This window comes from Myotis daubentonii, chromosome 17, assembly GCF_963259705.1.
Source record: "Myotis daubentonii chromosome 17, mMyoDau2.1, whole genome shotgun sequence".
Lineage (NCBI taxonomy): Eukaryota > Metazoa > Chordata > Mammalia > Chiroptera > Vespertilionidae > Myotis > Myotis daubentonii.
Window position 1 is genome coordinate 9,862,809 of NC_081856.1, and position 20,191 is coordinate 9,882,999.

At 41.9% G+C, this 20,191-nt stretch overlaps 1 protein-coding gene across 7 annotated transcripts in view; it reads right to left on the bottom strand.

Annotated features, from left to right (window-relative positions):
* Positions 1-20,191, bottom strand: part of NSMCE2 (NSE2 (MMS21) homolog, SMC5-SMC6 complex SUMO ligase) — a 221,299-nt gene that overhangs the window by 193,015 nt on the left and 8,093 nt on the right. For 5 of the 7 annotated variants that reach the window (XM_059672727.1, XM_059672726.1, XM_059672728.1 and 2 more), the window contains exons 2-3: positions 19,783-19,952; positions 5,237-5,326 (exon numbers count right to left, since the gene is read on the bottom strand). In XM_059672727.1, coding sequence (XP_059528710.1) covers positions 5,237-5,326; positions 19,783-19,939 — 247 coding nt within the window. In that variant the 5' untranslated portion in view covers positions 19,940-19,952. The remainder of the gene's footprint in view (positions 1-5,236; positions 5,327-19,782; positions 19,953-20,191) is intronic. The other 2 variants (XM_059672729.1, XM_059672730.1) reach the window with 1 other exon arrangement.

The following is a 20,191-nucleotide window of genomic DNA, read 5'->3' on the forward strand; positions in this document are numbered from 1 at the left end:
GCCTGCCACCCCTATTTTGGCCCTTTCCTCCTCTCTCCAGCCTCTGCCAGCACTCAATGGCCATATCTATTTTAGTCACTGCTAGAGTTCCAAAATCCAGCACAGTCAGTAAGTGGTTTTCAAACATCAATTCTCTTGGTCCTTACATGAATGTTACCCTCTCGTTGGGAAGCAGAGCTTATGTCCTTACCCATGGACTGAGGCTGGCCCTGTGTCTGCTTTGAATAACTGGACACTGTGAAAGCGACATTCTGTAACTTCTGAGTCCAGGTCCTAAGAGGTCTGGCCGCTCCTGCTTCCTTCCTCTTGGAATGGCCGCCGTGCTGGGAGAAACCCAAACCACATGAAGCGGCCATATGAAGGGAATGCTAAGGCTCTGGTCAACAATTCCAGCTGACACTGGCCAACAGTCAGCACCCACTTCCAGCTGCGCAACAGGGCCATCCTGCAAGTTCCCACCCAGTCGAGCCCCCAGATGGTGCCATCTTCACTGACACCACGTGAGTAAAAGAACCTCCCAGCCCAGGTCAGGTAATGCACTAAATCATGAGACATTAGGACAAAAAGAGTTTGTAGTTTTAAAACATTAAGGTTTAAAGTCATTTGTTTCACAGAAATATGGACATATGCCAATGTGGGTTCAAACCCCACTCCTGGTACCAATTTCACTTGTTGCTACTACTGCTAAGCTGGGGTGATTACCCCAGTAAGTTCCATCTGTTGGCGCAAGGAACGGAATGCAAGCACAGTGAAGGAAGGACTTGCTGGGGCCCAGCGCTGGAGAGCAGTCACTACGGCACGTGACGTGATAATTAGTGCCTCTAATAAATGTATGAGGACCTACATACATTTATTATACTTTTACGCCTCACTTCCTTTCCGGATCTACATTTAAAATGTGTTCTTAATGAAAACAGGAAGTTAAATCAATCACCTGTTAAACTCTAACAAATAACATAATATTTTGGCAAATATACCTTCCCCTTTAGAGAAGAAATCCATTCCCATGGCCCAGCAAAACCAATAAAGAAAGAAAGAACAAAGGACATTAAAATCCCTGGTCACATGGCAGTCTACCCTGCCCTGGCTATAACTATACTAACATGTGAGGGCAGATTATGTAAAAGATTCTGCTTATATTTTGAGAGGCCCTCCCGCCCTCACCCCCCCACCCCCCATTGATGATATGGCCAAGAGTGATAAGAATGAGAAGCAATACACTGGGGTGAAGATGCAAATATTTTTTAAATACAAGAATGAAAAACAGCCTTAGCCGGTTTGGCTCAGTGGATAGAGCGTTGGCTTGCAGACTAAAGAGTCCTGGGTTCAATTCCGGTTTAGGGCAGGTACATCAGATGCAGGCTTGATCCCTGGCCCTGGTCAGGGAGGGTGCAGGAGGCAACCAATCAATGTGTCTCTCTCACATTGATGTTTCTCTCTCTGTCTCTCCCCCTCCCTTCCACTCTCTCTGAAAGTCAATGGAAAAATAGCCTTGGGTGAGGATTAACAACAACAAAAAGAATGAAAAATAAATTCCTGGAACATACAATCAGTTAACTAAAAAATAAAAGAGGAAAGGAAAAAAGCCGCCTCACAGTTTGAGCATCCGAAATACCTCAGACCAGCGGTTCTCAACCTGTGGGTCGCAACCCCTTTGGGGGTCAAACGACCTTTTCACAGGGGTCGCCTAAGACCATCGGAAAACACATATATAATTACACATTGTTTTTGTGATTAATCACTATGCTTTAATTATGTTCAATTGGTAACAATGAAATTAGGGGTCACCACAACATGAGGAACTGTATTAAAGGGTCGCGGCATAAGGAACGTTGAGAACCACTGCCTTTAGACCTTGTATGGTCATCTGACATCCACCTGGGTCTAAGGAAAGTTTCTGGGTATTACAGGGATTTGGTATATGAATCTGCTAGGGTGCATTAGAGCAACACTATTTGTATTTTGCTTCCCAATTATTAAGTACCTAAACCAGCCGTGGGCAAACTACGGCCCGCGGGCCGGGCAGGATCTGGCCCGTTTGAAATGAATAAAACTAAAAAAAAAAAAGACCGTACCCTTTTATGTAATGATGTTTACTTTGAGTTTATATTAGTTCACACAAACACTCCATCCATGCTTTTGTTCCGGCCCTCCGGTCCAGTTTAAGAACCCATTGTGGCCCTCGAGTCAAAAAGTTTGCCCACCCCTGACCTAAACGCAGGTGCATGGTGCACTTTGAAAATTATAAAATTATTACTGAGTTCCAGCCAAGGTCCAAATGAACTCATAAACTTAGCATTGAGAGAACAAAGATATGGCAGATACAGGGTAATTCCTTCAAACTCAACAAACTCCAAAACTACCTAAGAACTCTGGAAGGTTCCATTACAAGGGAACAGACTAACAAGCTGCATCTTCTATGTAACACATTACATAATCTTTCTTTGTTAACTGGTTTAAATGTCTATTTTAGTCTGTCCCACAGGAACTCTGATCCTTTTTGCTTGAAATTAAATCCCATACTAATTTTTCTGAAACTAGAACACATTCCTGCTTCTCAGACCTTACCATAAATGTCTCCTTTTTTTCTATTAAGAAGATAAGGCCCATACTCCCTCCACCCACACAAACACAGTTGGCCCTCAACATCTTGGTGCCATTCTCCATCTCAATAGAAAAGTCTATGCTTTAAGTTGTTTTCCCACTGATTCTTATAACCAAAGCAAGTGTTTCTGGTCTGACCAGCCAATGAGAAGTAAATCCTGCATAACAAAGCGTATAAGCTGCTTCAAACTAGGAACAACCATGAAAAAGAGATACTGTCCATATGCAAAGAAGTGAAGGTAACTGGTTCAAAGTCGCACAGCTAGTAGGTGGCAGGATTTGCATGTTACCTCATGGCTACCTGTATACTATTAAACTGTTACAATATTAATTCTGCGTAATACTCATATTGAGCCAAGAACGTCAAAGGACCCCTCTCGCTCACCTGCAAAGGGCCTAAATAATTATTAACAAAAATGAAATCATGTTAGTGCTATGTGCCAAGCACAGTGGGGAACATTTTACACACATTATTTAATTCTCATATCAACCCTAAATAAAGTAGGAATAAGGGAGGTATTTGTGGACACATAGTTAAGTCGTCATTAGGTATTAGTTGCTAGTTTATAATACTATTCCTATTTTACAGATGAGAAAATCAAAGTTATTTAAAGTCACAATGCTATTAATTGGCAGAACTGAGTCTGAACCCAGGTTATTTGATTCCAGAATTTTTCAAGTCCTAAGTTATTCTGCTCAGCCAACCAAGTATTGTGCTGGCTTATTTGGCAAAAAGGGAAAGAAGAAAGGAACCCAGCAGCAACCATGCCCTTCCTACATGAAGAGATGTCTTACATCTTCCTGACGTAAGTGCTGAAGCTGTAACATGTGGTGGCAAAAATTTCAGAAAGGCCCAAACTGAAGTTAATCTTCAATCTGAACGGCCCGTAGGTCCCTGAATCTGCCAGGTGTTGGGAAACAATTCTTAATAGGTCTCACACATCTCGGCACAGTTTGCAAGCAGAGGCATGAAGGGCCCTTTTGTTGCAAACTATCTCTTCAAAGATGTTTGTACAATGAACAGAGCTTTGGAAGACTGGGACAGTGTTTCCCCCCAAAGCAGAGGGCAGTACAGTAAGATAATGTCTTCCTCCAGGGCAAAGCCCATTGTAGAAATCTGGATCCCATAGCTGTGACACAAACCCACTGCAGAATCACTCTGGACCCTTCCATATCACTCCCGTAAGGACTTGGGCAGCAAGGCAAACCCATGGGCACATGTGCTACAAGAAATAAAGACCTGTCTCTCATCCAGAAGTCTCCTGTCTTTTGCCCGCATCCATGAAACTGGTGGCTAACATGGTAACTACCAAGTAGGGTGAAAACTTACTCTCCACAGAACCTGACACCAAGGACTTCACACCTCTTCTCACCTTTGCTTTCCTCAGAAGTAACCTCTCCCAGGAAACACCTACCCATCTTTTTCTCTTCACCTTCTGTATGAAATTTTTCCTATAAGTCCTTAGCTAGGGTTGCTTATGAACAGAGGTTTCTATCACACACCTTTAAGGCTTTATTCCACTTGCTTATTTGTGTGCTGTTCCACTTAACCAATTTGTTGCCACTCAGCTCAAATGTATCTTCTAATACACACCCTTGGGTAATGAATGGAACTGCTTTGAGCATCTCCTTTTACAGCGAGCATGTTAAACTTTCTCAACAGAGGGTGCTGGAAGGACACTGCCGGAGGGAATCCTGCAGCTAACGTTATACAGGACTTAATGAGGAAAGACTAGATGCTTTTGCCCGAGATCAGGAACAAGATAGAGTGTCAGTTCTCACCACTTCTATTCAACATTGTACTCTAGTTTCTAGTCAGGGCAATTAGGCAAGAAAAATAAACAAAAAGCAACCAGATCAGAAAAGGGAAAAATAAAACTATCTCTATTTGTAGATGACATGCTCTGATCCTAAGGAATCACCTGACATTTGTAGGCAAATTAGCTGTACACTGCATCGTATGGGATATATACTCAGTGTGTGTGTATGTGTGTGTATATACATATACACACACACACACAAAACTAATAAACAATTTCAGTAAAGTTGCAGGCTGAAGAGATGTAAGACATCTCTTCAGCCTGTAACTTTACTATAAGATTAACATATAAAAATCAATTCTATTTGTAATGAATAATCAGAAAATGAAATTAAGAAAACAATTCCATTTATATTAACATCAAAAAGAGTAAAATTTTTTTGGAATAAATTAACAAAAGTGTAAAACTAATACTCTGAAAATGTTATTGAAAGAAATTTTAAAATATCTTAAAAAATGTAAAAATAACATGAAAAATGTAAATATGTAAAAATACATGGAAATGGAAGACTTAATATTGTTCAGATGGTAATACTCCCCAAATTAATCTACAGATTCATAAAATCCCATCAGAATCCCAGTTAGGTTCTTAGTAGAAATGGACAGCTGATCCTAAAATTCATATAGAATTACAAGGTACCTCAAACAATCTTTAAAAAGATGAACAAAATTGGAGGACTATACTTCCTAATTTCAAAGTTTGCTACAAAGCAACACAACAAGACAGTGTGATACAGGCACAAAGACAGGCATACAACTTCATCAATGGAACAGAACTGAGAGTCCAAAAATAAACTTGTGTGGTCAACTTACTTTCGACTTGGTACCAAGACCATTCATTGGGGAAAGAACAGTGCTGGGACAACTGGATAGCCACGTGCATACAAAGGAATGAAATTTGACCTTAAATTCAAAAATATACAAAAATTACCTCAAAATGGATCTAAATGTAATAGCTATAAATATAAAACTCTTAGAAAAAATAGGATTAACTTTTCATAACCTTAGATTTTGGCGATAGATTCTTAGGTATGATACCCAAAAGCACAAGCAACAAAAGAAAAATAGATCATTGGACTTCATCAAAATTAAAAACTTCTACATTTCAAAGAACACTATCAAGAAAGTAAAACAGCAACGCACAGAACAGGAAAAAGTACTCACACATCATACACTTGATAAGGGCCTTGTATCTAGAGTATGTATTTGTGGAACTAACTCCAGAAAATGTAAAGGGCTTAGGAAAGGAGGAAATCACATGAACTTCACTATGGACAGGTCTGACCCTAGAAGAACTTTCAAGTTCGAGTTATTACGAACTCATGAGATAGAAGCTGCCAAGGCTCACATTATACTCTTTTATGTGAAATTAAAAATTATTTTCTACCAATAATTAATTGAAATGGCCAGGAAAAGAAAGGTTATTTACAAGAACATTTCTGTTATTTTCTCCATAATTCCTTTCCAGGTACATTGATTTTATAAACTTGAACCCATCCTTATTAGCCTTATACATATGAACAGAGACTATCACAGAATGACTTTTACCTAGACCAGGAGTCAGTAAGATGCAGCCCATTACTGGTCAAATCAGACCCATTCGTTCATATATTATTTATGGCAGAGTTGGGCAGTTGCAACAGAGACAAGACTTGGTTGGGAAACAGGCTATTTACTGGCCTTTTCAAACTGGATCTCATGGTGGGAATGTGGACTTACAAACAATTAAATGCAAAGAAGTGCTGTATTGTTTTGATAAATGAATGCACAACCCATACAGAGGAACCAAAGAGAGCCATTGGGTCTGGGTAGGAAAAGAATGTCTGTAGAAACCATAATACTTATGCTTCGCCTGGAAAGATGAGTAAGTGCCCTCCAAGCAGTCAACAGGGAGAGAGCATTGTAGCAAAAGGAAGTCATGTGAGCAAAGGCAAAGAGGCGTGACAGCACATGGTGGAACTCGACCCAGTTTCTCTAGCTGGAGCACACAGAGCAGAAGGAGGGGTATAGCTAGTGACATCATGAACATTCTTGTAAACCAGGCTCAACAGTTTAAAATGGGTATAGAAATTAACAGCTTCCATTTTTCTGAGAGGAAATGCCAGATGTTTTGGTCATGGCCAGAGGCAAGATCAAGCAAGGATGATCTGTACAGTAGAAACAATTCATGGTAATCAAGATTTTTAAATACAGTCCATCCTAGTCAAAGCCTTTTGTTTTAAGCCCAGCAAGGGAACCTTATAAGTCAATAATGAGCACTAGTATAGAAGAGATATGCAACTTTCAGGTACAATGATGGCAGAGCTCAGCAAAAGGGCTGTCCCTCCAATGAGCACAGGCGCAGGGTGGGTGAGAGGACTGATCTCAGAGCTCACTGCAAACAAGAAGGGAAAAGTCACACATAAGGAAAAGGGTTGAGAAAGGCTCAGTGTACTCATATGTAAAACAGCAATTAATTATGTTACCTACCTACCCTTACAGCATTGTTGCAGGATTAAATGAATGAATACCCATGAGGTATTTAGAACAAAGAGCACTGTATGTTTGTCACTGGTAGGTTGCCTAGTAAGTGTCATCTACAAAAGATGTGTGCCAACCGGACAGAAATTCAAGCTGTTAGGTCATAATGTAAAAAGTCGTGAGTGATCATCTCATTTGAAACATACCATTTACTACCATGTAGCCTTCCTTATATTTGTCTTACCTGCTAACTAAATTATTAGCTTTTTGAGCACATGGGCCAATAAATAGTAATTTATCAACCAAGTATCAGCAATCATCTAAGAATAGTGAAAGCCAACCAAACACAAGTAAATGTTTTGAATCGGTATAGTACAACAGTAAAGGGAGAAAACGACGTTGCCCAAGCACTGCCCCAAAGAAAAGGAAGCCTAAATCTTTGTGTGGGAGCAAAAGCCATCACTGCTGCCACCACCAGTTTAGAGAGTGTAACTACACTTTACACATGTTCTCTCTCCTCTGTCTACTGAATATTGCCTATGACTTCTCACTGTGTATAACTTTTCCAATTAACATTTCCTTCTTTTCACTTACTCAGCTAGCCTCCAGATCTGACACTACACCAGTAGTAATAAAGACAAAACTTTAAAAGGTGCCTTCTATGTCCTCTTTCAGTGAATTTAAGAAATATGATGAAATAGTGATGAAATCATTTTTAATCAGCCATCATTATGGCAGACAGTGCTGGAAGGAAGGGGAAGGGTAGACCTAAAGGTAACCGAAGCTTCCTCTCAACTTTAGGCGGAAGTGTCTGATTCCACAAGGCATTCAAAGAAATGCATGCGAGGAACATGCCTCTTGCAACTTGGTCACATGCAAAGATGAAGCAAGAAGCACATCTGTTTGGAGCTTGCCCCAAGTGCCTCTAAAGCTTCTCCAAACTGGGTTCATAACTCCCACCCACAGAGAAAGCCAGCGCCTTAAGCAGCACCCAGGGACAAGCAAATTCGAACATTTCCAAGGTCAATTGCTCACAGCCCTAATTGTTTACTGCAACTAGAGTATATCTGGCTGCTGAAGAGGCTGAACCTCTCTGCCTTGCCCAATAGCATAAGAAACTAATTTACCACATCAGCTACACAATAGGAAGTTTTGGAGGTGTGGATTCAAATAGCATATGACATTTCAAACAAATATTCATAAGATCTCCCAAAGTAAGTCATTTTAAGGTGCTAAAAAACTTTGGGAAAAACCTAAAAGACCAAGCACACCAGTGGCAGTGGAGTGACAAGTGCAAAAACACCACCAACAACAAATCAATGGATAGTATTATCTTGTTTTACCAACTGATTTGATTTAAATATTCACCAAAACTGCTAAAGCTGCAAAACTGATTTAAGTACCCTTATAATTTCTTGCCTTCCTCTGACAGCCACCGAAAAGTGAAATTCCTCTGTACTTGCTGCTATGACAATAGCCATGTGCCACATGTGCTGTTTACCATATGAAATGTGGCTGGTACAGACTGCGATGCACTGTAAGTTTTTTAAAAAGTAAAAACAGCTCATCAAATATTTTTATATTGATTACATGTTGAAAAACACTTTTTAGCCTCTTTTTTCTCACCATTTATAAGGAACATAATGGAAAATTTTAAAGTATACATCTGGCTCATACCATGTTATTATTGGACACTGTTGCTATATATAAATAACGCTTCGCACTTATACAGAACACAAATATATAGTTATAGTTCTAAGTACAGAAGACAGAGAAATAGGTCTGGATAATAAAATAATCTAATCTAATAAAAGACAAACATGGTAATTAACCATACCTCTGACATGCTTCCCATTGGCTAATCAGGGCGATATGCAAATTAACTGCCAACCAAGATGGCGGCCAGCAGCCAGGCAGCTGAAGCAAACAGGAGGCTTGCTTGCTCCAGCAATGCAGGAAACCAAGGTTCCCCGCCTGCTGCTGCCGGGCTCTGAGCTGCACTCTAAGAAACAATGTTGCAATTATAGAAGCTAAACAAACCCCAGGTACCTGCTTTCAGCCAGCAAGGCCTCAGAGCTGGAGCTGCAACAGTGTTTCAATTATAGAAGCCAAACAAACCCCAGATGCCTGCTTTTAGCAGCCGAGGCCTCAAGCTGGAGCCGGCCTCAGAGCTAAAGCTGGCTCTCGGCTCCAGTGACAGCCATAGAAGGTAAATAAATCCCAGAATAAAAAAAAAAAAGAAAAAAAGGAGACGTTGGGAGCTTCAGTCGCCTGCCAGCCTGAAAACGGCCCTCAGCTCCTCACCCAGACTGGCCAGGCACCCCAGTGGGGACCCCCATCCTGAAGGGGGTGTGACCAGCTGCAAACAGCCATCAGCCCCTCACCCAGGCTGGCCAGGCACCCAAGCGGGACCCCCACCCTGATCCGGGACACCCTTCAGGGCAAACCAGCGGGCCCCCACCCATGCACCAGGCCTCTATCCTATATAGTAAAAGGGTAATATGTAAACTGACCCTAACAGCAGAAAGACTGGGAATGACTGGTCACTATGACACACACTGACCACCAGGGGGCAGACGCTCAATGCAGGAGTTGCCCTCTGGTGGTCAGGGGGCTCTCACATGGGAGGAGCTCTGTTCAGCCACAAGCCAGGCTGATGGCTGCCAGTACAGCGGTGGTGGTGGGAGCCTCTCCTGCCTCCTCAACAGCGCTAAGGATGTCTGACTGCAGCTTTGGCCTGCTCCCCGCTGGCAAGTGGACATCCCCCGAGGGCTGCCTGATTGTCATCTTAGGCCCAATCCCCTGGGGAGCAGGCCTAAACCAGCAGGTGGTCATGCCCCGAGGGGTCCCAGACTGGAAGAGGGCACAGGCCGGGCTGAGGGACCCCCTCCCCCCGAGTGCACAAATTTTTGTTCACCGGGCCTCTAGTTATGTGTGCTGACCACCAGGGGACGGCGTGGAACGAAGGAAGGCCCCGGCCAGCATCCAGCAGCAGGGGAAGGGAGGCCCGGCCGGCAGCCGGCAGCCGGGGAAGGGAGGCCCTGGCCGCAGCTGGCCAAGTGAGGCCCCGGCTGGCAGCCAGCAGCCATTAGGGACCCTATGTATGCACGAATTTCGTGCACTGGGCCTCTAGTATATGATAACATGCTGACCTAATTTTAAAATCTGCCTGAGTATCTCCAATTCAGTTTTTTCGGTAGTAGTCATTTTCATGTTCTATTAGGTCACTGAAACCTAACCCATGCCTCTGCTCCAAAGATAAAGAGCAAGAATCAATGCAAAGATTATTCTCAAGAGTACCCAGGCAGTATTCAGACACTGTCCATCTCCTGTTTTAAAACCTAAAATGTGATTCAGTTACTATTTCAAAATGTGACATCCCAGTGGGAATGGGAGAGCTTAGCTAACAGGAAAGCAGTTATTATCTGCAAGCAATTATCTGAACACATTCCATCATGTGGAGAAATCACACCAACTTTCAGGTTGGGACAGCCAGTGGGAGAAAGACAAACTGGAGGTGTCAGAACAGTTGGAGCTTTATGGGGGGAGACTGCAGGGAAACATGAGGTGAGGTGAGACAAGGTGAACAGCAGCCCAAACTTTCCTCTCTAGGGCTCTTAAAAAGAAAACCACTCAACTTTCTGACCAAGGAAGCCAACAGGACAGGGAACTCATCTCAAACTGTCCGAGGCACTACTGACCCATTGATAGAAAGACAAAATGACATGATATTTATGTGAACAGCAGGTATAAATCATTTTAAAGTGGTTTTGAAATGTAATCAACAACAAAATCAGGATCCATTAACTTAGAATAATAAATATGAGATGTATATTTCCATTTTTGGCAAGGCCTGTATCTATCTCTGGTAAATGCAATTGAATAACCTGGATAACTGAAAATAAAGCAGCAGAAATGAGAGGTATGTTCCTTAGTCCTACAGTTTCTCTGCTCTGATGTGGCTAACACATTTTGCCTCTTTTTGTTGTTGTTGTTGTTATATGGGATAATTCAGGCTCCAAGTTACTAAATTCCAATAGACTAGTGATTGTACCTTTGACACAACCCTGAGCCCTGCAAACTGGTCAATAAGGCTGATCGCCACCTCATAACTGAGGTGTTCTAGTGCCACCTAGTGGCATCTGTGTCCTGTCAAAAGGGAAATAATGAATAATTAGAGCAGGGTTCTCAAAGGATGGTCCCTGGACCAGCAGCAGCACCAGTATCACTTTGGAACTTCTTAGACATGAAATTCTTGAGGTCATCCTACACTTACTGAAATTCTAGTGGTCGGGCCCAGTGGACTGTGTTTTAACAAGTTCTCTAAGTGATTCAAATGCACCTTTAAGTTGGATTAATCAGTCCTTATACAAAGATTTAGTGAAAAGTCTTAAATAAAATCAGGTTCATTACCTAACAAAAGTACTGTTTCTAATTTTTGGAAAGCAACTTTTCCCCCCTACTTTTTGGGTACAAATATCTGTACTTAAAGAACAGATTTAAAGCAACTTAAGAACATCAAATGAGTCCCAGCCTCTAAAATATCAGATGAGTTCTCTGAGCAAACCCAGTTTGTTAGGGGCAAAAATCGAATATTGGGGACAAGCTATGGTTATGTGAAATATTAATCATGCTCTGTTAACCATGATTGCCTTGTGTTGGTTAAAGAAAGGACATTCTGACCTGGCTGGGAGTTGTACGCCCCCAGGACCTGGGAGTCAGTCAACCTTGGACCTGGGAATCAACCTTGGAACCATTCTCTTTCAAAAACTGCCTATTATCATGGAAAAATTAACAACCTTGTTGCCCAAACCATGGAGTCCCATCCCAGCCTCCTACTTCCCCATGTAATCCTTGTCCTACCCGATATAAGCAGCTGGCTTATGGGGGGCTGCAGAGCAGATTTTTGTGGATGACCTACTGCTCTCCCATACTGCCGGCAGAATTGGAATAAACGCTCATAATGATCCAACCCTGTCTCTGCTTAATTGGCTCAAGTAGTGACAGGCAGCACGGACCCATTGATTGTCCGGTTACAAGTTCACAGGGGACACCAGACCCATTAACAAAACAAAACATGATGTAAATATAAAAAGCCCAAGAAGCAAAGAAAAGGTCTAACTCTACCAGGATATCAGGAATGACACGTTACTATACCTTAAGAAGGAAGGGAACTCACCTGAAAACACATGAAAAGCCAAGGAGGTAGAATATTGGTGATTTTTTATATTGAGAGTCATCTACCCTAAATGCTAACAGACACCACTAAAGAGTCCACATCTGCTCTGTGCAATTATATGTGAAGTAATCGAGAAAAAAGCAGGTCTGATAAAGCCTTGCAAAATTGTTTCTTTCCTATTTAGGTCTTAGGGGACGTGTCAGAGGTATGAACAGTAGACAAGAAACAGTGTTTTTCTTATACCTGGGAAACACCGTGACATCAGAAAAATAACGGAGTTTTCCTAGAGAGCTGGATTTTGTATATTCTGTAAGTCAGGGGTCCTCAAACTACGGCCCGCGGGCCATATGCAAATACAAATATTGTATTTGTTCCCGTTTTGTTTTTTTTACTTCAAAATAAGATATGTGCAGTGTGCATAGGAATTTGTTCACAGTTATTTTTTAAACTATAGTCTGGCCCTCCAACGGTCTGAGGGACAGTGAACTGGCCCCGTTTAAAAAGTTTGAGGACCCCTGCTAGGCAATGCCTTTATACGTTTAGCACTATAGATCCCATAATTATGTATATTCAATTGCCTTAAGTTATTTAAGTTACAATAATATTTTGCTTTGATGCTTGGCTCCAGTTATAAAAGCTACACAAGAAACGCAAACTTTGGCTTCTAATGGTTATTGTTATTTTTACTGTCATTGTGGCCACCACCATCACTAAATCACCTACTTCTAATCACTGCTTCTAGTCAATAACATAATTACAGAATAAAGAACAGGAGCAAAGCCAAAAAAGAAACCTTCCCCCTTAACTAGAGCCCTGGCTACAAGAAACAACACTCTAGATGGAGAAATATATTACAACATAATGATAATGCAGAATGTGGGTCTTCCTAAGAAAATAAGCCTTCAGGCTGGTAATATGCTGGCCTGTCAAGTCATTAAGCAATGTCAAACAATTTTAACGTAAAAGGTTTAAGTAAATGATTACTCCTTTTTCATAAAATAAGGTGATGGGTAATAGGATATGGGTAATCATAATTTTATTTTTGTCTATATTCATTCAATTTTTAGAATGCCTTATAGCAGCAGTACAACTAGAATATTATCCCTAAATCACCCAGAATCAGAACTATTCACTGGACTAAATACTTAACATTGCAAATTTGAAAGTTCAAATAATTCATGAGGACCACAAATGCCCAAGGCCATGCAATTTTTAACTTAATGGCTGTTCTTTATTCATCATTAACTCTGATGAACAGTAGACAAGAAATGGTGCTTTATCCAAAGTGAAAACTGTTTCTCACCTGACTGGAGACTAAGATGAATACAAAGGAATCAGATGTAGAATCTCAGGGGGAAGGAGGGTGAGTGGGTGGGAAGAGATCAACCAAAGAACTTGTATGCATATATGCATAATCCATGGACACAGACAATAGGGTGATGAAGGCCTGGGGCGAGGGGTGGGGATGGGCTAGAAGGGGCCAATGGGGAGGGAAAAGGGGGCATACATAATACTTTCAACAATAAAGATTTAAAAAGCAAGTAAGTAAGTAAATAAATAAATGTGATGAGTTTTAGTCAAAATATAAATTTTGGGCATGAAAGAATTATCTATCATTCAATCAATTCACTATATCATTTCTATCCATCAGGACTGCAACTGTTGGAATGAAAGAGAAAATCTGACAGCCATTATTTTTTTCCTGCCATTACGAGTTCAGAAATAAGATAAAAAAAGAAGAGTAGGGAGAGTATAATGGCCCCTAAAGGCCCCAACTTCCTCTCTCCATGAGCAGATTCAACTCTGCCTTTAAAAACAGAAGAGGCTGCCCTGGCCAGTGTGGCTCAGGTGGTTGAGCCTCTTTCTGTGCACCCAAACTAAAGGCTGCCAGTTGATCAGGGGTAGAGCACATGCCTGGGATCCCCGGGGGAGGGGGGGGGGAAAGGGGTGCCTGGGGGAGTGCAGGAAGCGACTGATCGATGGTTCTTTCTCAGACCAATGTTCCTCCTTCCCTCTCTCTTTCCCTCTCCCTTCCTCACTCTCTAAAAATCAATAAAAAAAAGTCTTAAATAAATAAAAAAATTAAAAACCAACAGAAGAGACTGAAACCAAGAGAGGGCACCCTCTGACTTCAGAGGGAGAGACTGTCCACGGGAAGTTGCTGAGAGCTTCACTAGCAGAAGAGACAAAAGCTGATAGGCTGTTTCAGAAAAATCATGCAACCTCATTTGGGTATTAAGGGAAGAAAAGAGAAAAGGAGAGAAAAAGGGAGGGGAGGGGAGAAAAGGGGGAGGGAAAGAACAGGGGGAAAAATCAGATAATGCTAGCTTCAACAACAACAAAAAATTTTCTGAGCTAAAGATTATTTCAGTGGTATCTGACTACTGCAAATGCCATTAGGCAAACACGATCAATTTTCGATCAAGTGTAAGATCAAAGGGCAGAAACTATGGAGTCAGAACATACATGTTCAAACCTTAGCTCTTACGCTTTCTAACTCTGTGATTCTCGGAAAGGACTCAATTTCACCAAGCTCCATTCGCTCATGTATGCAGTGGGAATAACAACAGTCCCTCCTTCACAGGATTACTATTAGGACCAAAGGAGATATCACATGTAAGAAAGCAGTGCCTACACACACTGGAAATGTGTAACGTTCAGCTATGTTACCTTCACCTCTATGACCATCATCATCACCATACCCTGGCACAGTTCAGCAAACACCCGATTATCTGCTGACCATAACTACTGAAGTCTTTCTGCCCTGTGGCTCCACAAAGCCACAGGAAGAACAGCAATATAGAGAGAAAAACCAAGAAGCCTCCAACAAGGTTTCTTATCTACTGAACCCTTGAGCAATTTAAAATGTATCCTCTTCTTCCAAATGTTCCTCACAAATATTTAGCAAGATCTGATAAAAACTTTCAATCCTCGCTCTAGCCGGGTTGGCTCAGTGGACAGAGCGTCAGCCTGTGGACCAAAAGGTCCCAAGTTCGATTCTGGTCAAGGGCACATACCTCGGTTGCAGGCTCCTCCCTGGCCCAGGCCCTGGTCGGGGTGTGTGCAGGAGGCAACCTATCGATGTGTTTCTCTCATATCGATGTTTCTCTCTGTCTTTCCCTCTCTCTCTTCCACTCTCTCACAAAATCAATGGAAAAATATCCTCGGGTGAGGATAAGAAACAAAACAAACAAAAAAACTTTCAATCCTCTTCCCTAGAAAAGCATTAAGCAAACCTCTTTAGTCCATCCATGGACAGGCCCTGGCAGAGAGGTACAAAGAGAAAGGACACAACCCTGAGGGACATTAACATTTCAGGGAAGGGCCATTTCTCAAATTCACATAACTAAACTCAAACAGTTTACAAAAATTCAATTGCTTAAGGATAATGTGAATAACAACAATTCTGGTAAATTAGGTCAGTACACTCTGTTTAAGCAAGCAGAAACGGCGCCTTTCCCTCCCCGCTATCCTCCCCTCCACAGGCCTGCATCTCCTAAACTCTAAGGACCCCACAAGACTTGCAACCAGGGGAGCAATGGGCAGCAGCAGCTTGTCCTGAACTAACCCCCTGAACCTGTCTCCAAGGCCCCCTTTTCTCTTACTTTCCAGTGAGCTGACAGCAACCCCACCTAGGCTCTCTCCTGTTGCTTCTTCTATCCTAGGCCCTTCCTTGTTTCACTGTCCCCAGCTTTAATAAATGTACTATTAAATTAAAAAAAAAAAGAAAGCAGGAAAGTATACAATAAATTTAAAACTCTGAAAAATAAGTTCCAGTTATCTCAAAAAATCTCCTCATGTAACAAATTTCATTTCCCAATTAGGTCAAATAAAGAAGCTACTTCTAGAAAATCAACAATTTTAGAGAAAGACTAATAGACACGGTGGCAGTAAGTCCAATTGTCTAGGCTAGGCCAGTGGTCGGCAAACTCATTACTCAACAGAGCCAAATATCAACAGTACAACGACTGAAATTTCTTTTGAGAGCCAAAATTTTTAAACTTAAACTATATAGGTAGGTACATTGTTATTAACTTAATTAGGGTACTTCTAAGGCTCAGGAAGAGCCGCATGTGGCTCTTGAGCCGCAGTTTGCCAACTACGGGCCTAGACCAGTGGTTGCCAACCCATGGTCCGCGGACCGAGGTCCGAAAGGTTGGCGACAGCTGGCCTAAACACCATTATGCAGTAACACAACAGAGTCAAAAGTGATTATTTCAAATAAGCTAGAAAAATCATCTGGTATAGGAATATGCAACCAACAGGAAACAAAACAGAACATGTTCACACCCCTCAAGTTCTTGGTGGCAAGAATCCCCTTCAACAGTGATTTAATAGTAAAGTGACAAGAACTGCAGTGCAGAGTGAGATGATACCTAAGTGATCACTACCGTCTATTTGAACAAAGCTCATTCCTTCTAAAAAAAAAGAAAAAGAAGTTGGACAACCCAAAAGATCAACACAAAGTGTGCCTCACCTTATAAGGTTAAGAGGAAAAGGGAACTGCTCTGAGGATAGTTCATGAACTTCCCCTCCTGTTCTTCTGCACTTCAATTTCTCACAATCCATTCACTGTAGTCAACTCAAATGCAAACCACATGACTGAAATAATTACAGCTAACATTTCCTGATCACTTAAGCATCTAGGACTGCTCTACATAATTTGTATTATCTCATTTACAAATGAGAAATAAAAGCAAAGAGAGGTAATAGAACATGCCCAAGGTCACAAAAACTGTAAGTGAAGAGCTGGGATGAGAACCAGGCATTCCACATGCACAGCCCTGCACTGTCTGCCTACCTGACAGTGTGCGCACAAGATACACAGCACACAAATCAAGTCCTCTTGATCTCATGCCCAGTCAAGTCTGGGGGATGTGGGAAGGTGCAGTCACCTGGGAGCAAGTCAGCGGCCAGAATAGGTGTGGCCACTGGAAACTCTGGAAGATTTAATATTTAAACTCCAGAACAAAGGGAGTTCTCCCTCTTGCTTTCTTGCTGCTCGTGCCTGACTCCTGGTTTGTGGGGCTCCCACGCTCTGCACTCACCCATGTGGCTCATGGCCATGTGGGACCCACACAGTGGACTGAATTTAGCCTCAGGGGACTCAGCTTCACCACAGAACCGAAGCTCTGGATACTGACTTTGCTTTAAACTCTGCTAAAGCCCAGCTGCCCCTCTTTCAGGACTGGATTAGGGAGATGGGACTTTGGAGCCTGAGGAATGTAACGCCACAAAAATAAAGCCTTTTACCACATCTCATCCTCTAGTGGGGGCCTCCAGAAGTGCTCATTCCGGCGGTGTCCAAGAACCCCATTCCCATTAGCAAGGGAGAAATTCAATTCTCAGGTAACTAAATGTCCTGAAATATCAGGAGTTTTCCTCCTCTCTGGGTCCTTAGAAAACACATCAGTCTAGTGCCACATTAAACCTGCTTTTTTAATAAGCTCCTGCTGAATTACTCCAGTGGGGGGCATCATGGCATTCCCTCTATAGGAAATTCCTCATGCCATCTCTGGCCTGCTCAGCGCAGTCCCATTCACTTTCATAACCGGTGGTTCTCAGGCTGTGGTCCCTGAGAACCTTTTATGAGGTCCGCAGAGTCAAAACTATTTTCAAAATAATTATAAGAGCTTCAACAGAGACCACATGACCCACAAAGCTGAAAATAATTGCTATCTAATCCCTTACAGAAAAACTTGGCTGACTCCCACTTTAGAGCACGAACCTTTCAAAAGCAATGCTTACAGTTCTTTCTAAATTACATAGAGCATGTTGTATTTTGTACCAGAATATACTTAAAAAAAAAAAAAAAGGAACTTCATAGTGAAAACACTCAGAAGCAAATCCTGAAAATAAACAGATACAATCTTACAGGAGGTTTATGTTCCAGCTCTCTCCTCTTATGATTTAAGATTTTATTAGGACTTTTATCCAAGGCTACATACCAAAGCCAAATACCCAAAAATAGACTACAAATCAGGCTGGGCAGGCTGAAGGCCTTTAGAGGCCACCCAATAAAGATGACGGGTGACTTCTGCTGCCAGCCAGGAATGAATAACTGGTATGGAACTAGCCCTCCAGCCATAAACAACTAGAAACCTGGACAAAATATATGAAACAAATGCTTTGACAATGGGACAATCGGTGGAGGGGAACTATGATTCCTGCAAAAAAGGAAACAAGTGAGAGAAGTCCTGCCAGTGTCCTCCTCCCTGCAAGGGAGAGGGGGTGGAGGTGCGGGAAGGTGGGGGGTGGGGGGACAAGGAGAGCACAGAAGTCTTAAAGGACCTAGGAGCCAGAGACTGGAGTTCAGGAAGGCCGAGGCAGCAGAGGTTTGCAAGACAGAGCCCTGGGAGGGAGCTACGCAGGGAAAGTGCCCTCGGAACCCGCACAGGGATCCCTTGGGCCTGAGGCTGAAGCCTAAGCTGCTGAGGAACAGCGGGGAGCCGGAAAGCGAACAATCCCAGAATTCACACAGCACTGCAAGACACTCCTCGTCAGGGCACATGGCCAGGCTGCGGGTTCAGTCCTGGCTGGGGTGCATACGGGAGGCACAGGTTGCTGTTTCTCTCTCACATCCATGATTCTCTTTCTCTCTCTCCCTCTCCCTTCCTCTCTTTAAAATCACTAAAACAACATATTTTTTTTAAAAAATAACCTTAAAAGATAAAAAAGGACATTCAGATTCCACCCAGCAGAGCAGAGCTTTCACAGAACCCTCCAGACAATCAACAGAGACTCCAGAAAGGCCAAGGTAACAAAGCTAAATTAGCCCTAAAGTAAAACTACACTAGACCTTCCCTAGTGTAAACAAAGTTTAAAGGATCAGCTCAATCCACAAATAACTTAACTTCCTGGCAAAACAAACACCAAAACTCTTTAAAGGAAGACAACAAAATCCAAACGCTCAACAGCATAATACATACAATGTCCATGTTAAGCAGCAGCAATAGACTGAGATGACAGAACTAGCAAAGATATTGAAACAGCTATATAAATATGCTCCACGTATTCAAGAATATAGAAGAGAACAAGAACATAATGAAGAGAGAAATGCAAGATAGAAATGAGGTTCCATTTAATTCTTTCTTATGTCATCTACAGCTGAAAAATCCACCCCATGAAATTAAAAATTCACTGAATAGACTTAACAGCATGTTAGCACTGCAGAAAACAAGAATAGTGAACTTGAAGACATAGAAATACAAACTTTTCAAATTAGTGTCAGAGCGAAAAAGGACTGGGGGAAAAAACCAACTGAGCCTCAGACTTGTAATTAGAGTCCCAGATGGAGAGGGGGTAAGAAGGAACAGTATTTGAAGAAATAGCAGCAGAAATTTTCCCAAATTTGATCAGAACTGTAAAACCACAAATCCATAAAGCTCAAAGAACACTAGACAGAATAAACAAAGAAAATCATTGGACCCCAGCACCTTGAGGTCAGGAACCTTCATATTTTAGCCCATAAATTTCCAGTGCGGTTCCTATTGGCACATAACTGCTTGAATACACATGAATGAGTTATGCTCATTTCATCCTCAGCACGTCGCTATATGACATACAGAACAAGATGAAAGAACAGGTGCTCAGAGGGATTAAATGACTGCCCCAAGGGTACACACAAAGTGAGCAATACCTGGCATCCCTAGCATAATGCCCCCACACAAGTTACCTCAAATAGACACAAAAGAAATACATTTTAATTATGACTACTTACTCTGAGTTTCCACAAGATCAAAAGCAACACTAGAAGCTGTGTCCATTCCAATGTTGATGCAGTTTTGGAAGTTTTTTAAGGAGGAGAGAGCAGATTCTACACCGCTGAAGGATATAAAACCAGTTGAACCTGAATTTGAACTGGAACGCCCCGGCATCTTGAATTTTTACCTAAGTTTTCAAACACAATGAAATACAATTTATGAGCTTTTATAAAGAATTTATAAAATTTATAAAGAAAAATGGCTTTATCTGGTTTTTTTTATTTATCTTAAAAATCAAGACCTAAGGCACATAAGGCAAAATGTTACACATGCTAAAATCCAAATCACAAAACAAGGGTTCCTGTTATGTCATTTTCTGGAACTTTCTGCGGTATTAATATTTTACACCAAAAGAGAGAGAATATA